Consider the following 2,448-nt stretch of genomic DNA (forward strand, 5'->3'; position numbering starts at 1 on the left):
TCAGGACCAAGGAGAAAAAACAACCTTCAACCAGCCTTGTACCTTGCATCTTCAAGGAAGCACCTTTTATCATCAGTTCAAGCCCTCCAAGACTGCAGAAAATTGCAGACTAGATAATTAGACTAACCCTGAGGCTAGCTCAAGAATTTTGAGCTACAAACTTGAAAATATGAACCAGAAATAGTACATCACATCCGAAAATTCTTTAATCGTTTAATAGCTGCTGGTTGGTTGAACAGCTGCATATTGTTTGTCCACAACCTCAATGAGCTTGTTTGCTATGGCATGTGCATAAACGGTGGAACCTTCAGAAATCTGCCAGATTCAAATTAAACCATGACTTTGTCATATTTCCAAAATCACAAGGTAAAACAGTTTCAGGAAATTAAGTGTGCTTACTAATTATGAAAATGAGTTATCATGACCTTAGAATTGAACAAAAAGCTGTAGTAATCTCCAATTAGCCCACCAGCAACATGGTGAAGATCCAACTGAAGTTCGTCAAGGACTTTCGATACAAACAGAAGGCAGTTGATTCTCTTCTGCTGAACAAGTTTTACAGTGACTTCGTCATCAATGATGCGCACATCAACTTCTGTAGACTTGGACTTCCTATGAAGCCATGAACTCCGTAGTGATGATCCATCGTAGGGCTGATCAAGATCATCCTCAGTCTTGACAGCAGCCCCTTCTGCACCATCTTCTACTTTATGCCTTTTATTTCTATCTCTGCTGCATCTCTTCTTCTCCACCAGAATTTTGAGTTCAGCCACCGTCCTCTTGAGCTCATTGATATATCCAATTGCATCTCCCACAACTGAGGCTCTATCATTCTGGGATGGAGACATAAAACATCAGAAAAGCTGATACAGATGTGTGCATAGATAGATAGGAACTCTTGACAACTAAATCTGGTAAACAAATTTAACATTCAATTAACAACCTGAAAAGTTTCAATCATTACCTTACTGGGATTGGGAACCAAACTCCTTAAAGCTTGGTACTTGTCATTAATTTGCACCCTCCTTTGCCTTTCAGTGGTAAAATGCTTTCTACCCTTACCATCTCTACCTTTACCTAAACACTTCACATCCGCAGTGAACTCAAAAACCCCATTTTCATAACTCCTACCATCTCCATCTTGGAACAAACAGCCACTGGCCTCTCTATCATCTACACCAGTAAACAAGGAATCATTCCTTGAACCTCCCAAGTTATAGCCATGTGGGAAAGAGTGAATCAACTCCCTCAACAAAGGGGGCTGTGGGGGAAGATTCACAGGCAATAAAGGGTCATAAACAACAGGTGAGGGCGTTGTCACGCCGTCGGTCCCGGAAAGGTCCCCGAGAAGGCCTAATGAACTTAAAAAATTTGAAGGTTTTTGGGCTGACGAGTTTGCAAAAGAGATCGATGTATTTGGTACTAGCAAAGCGGAAGGTGAACATCTTGGTAAAGGTAGCATGTTAAGGAGATCAGGAGTTGGAGGATATGGGGTGTCAGGCAATGGCATACTGAAGTGATGATGCTGAATGTTTTGCATATCAACTTGTTGCATGTGCTGGTGGTGCTGCTGGTGATGATCTTGTAGTTGTTGTTGGTGGTGATAGATAAAATTCACATCTTCCCAGTTTGATGGATCACAAGATGATAAAATCTGGTTGCGGTTAGACTCATGAACCATGTCTTGCAAGTTAGTGTGTTCCATCTCAATATTGAGTTGCTGCTGAAGCTCCATCTCCATGCCTGCGGCTGAGGCCGCGGCAGAAACTACTTGCTGTTGTGGCTGGGAGGCATTTCGTTGGTGGTAGGGATGATCCTCCATGGAAAAGCTAGGGCTGCAATTTGGGACATGGGTTTGTGAAAAACCATCCCCAACCAGCCCCCCTCCTTGCATAGGATGAGGATCAAAACAAGCACTTTCTACAAGCATCTTTGTGGGATCAAGAAGTTAGAAGATAGTACTAGTACTGAAAGTTATGTTTATTTGTCTCCTACTTTTTGGGCTTTTTTGTCTGCAAACCTGGCAGATAAAAACAAAGGAAAAAAGTGTAAGAACATAGTACTGTCAAAATTAATCCCAACTGAGAGTATGAGTAGAAGAAAGAAACAAATCTGCAGAAAAGTGCAGAACCCTTGAAGTTTTATGTAAACTAGGACCACTAGCCCTGCAGGCTTTTTAGCCAGAAAAATATTGCTTTTTTTATTTTGGGTGGTCCTAGAAATAGAACTGTCAAGATTCAAGAATGCATGGCTTGGCCATAGGATAAATGAACAATCAAATGAGGAGAAAACAACAGGAATTGAGAGATAATCAGGTCATGGAAATGATGAATACCTTGTTGTTTTTGAAGATTCACTGATGGAGAGTTAAAGAGGGGCAGAAGAGTTTTGAGCACCTAGGATTAGGAAATAAAAGAGGGAAGGTTGGTTTGGTTTGGGTTAGGGGAG

The 2,448-nt window shown here is 41.4% G+C and overlaps 1 protein-coding gene across 1 annotated transcript; it reads right to left on the reverse strand.

Moving 5' to 3' along the window:
* Window positions 1-213: 213 nt before the first annotated feature.
* LOC113759392 (transcription factor bHLH91-like) lies at window positions 214-1,930 on the reverse strand. The gene is made up of 3 exons (XM_027301963.1): window positions 965-1,930; window positions 426-833; window positions 214-315 (listed from the first exon to the last, which is right to left on the reverse strand). The coding sequence occupies exons 1-3, from the start codon at window positions 1,928-1,930 to the stop codon at window positions 214-216; spliced, it is 1,476 nt and encodes a 491-aa protein (XP_027157764.1).
* Window positions 1,931-2,448: the final 518 nt, after the last annotated feature.

This window comes from Coffea eugenioides, chromosome 2, assembly GCF_003713205.1.
Source record: "Coffea eugenioides isolate CCC68of chromosome 2, Ceug_1.0, whole genome shotgun sequence".
Classification (NCBI taxonomy): domain Eukaryota; kingdom Viridiplantae; phylum Streptophyta; class Magnoliopsida; order Gentianales; family Rubiaceae; genus Coffea; species Coffea eugenioides.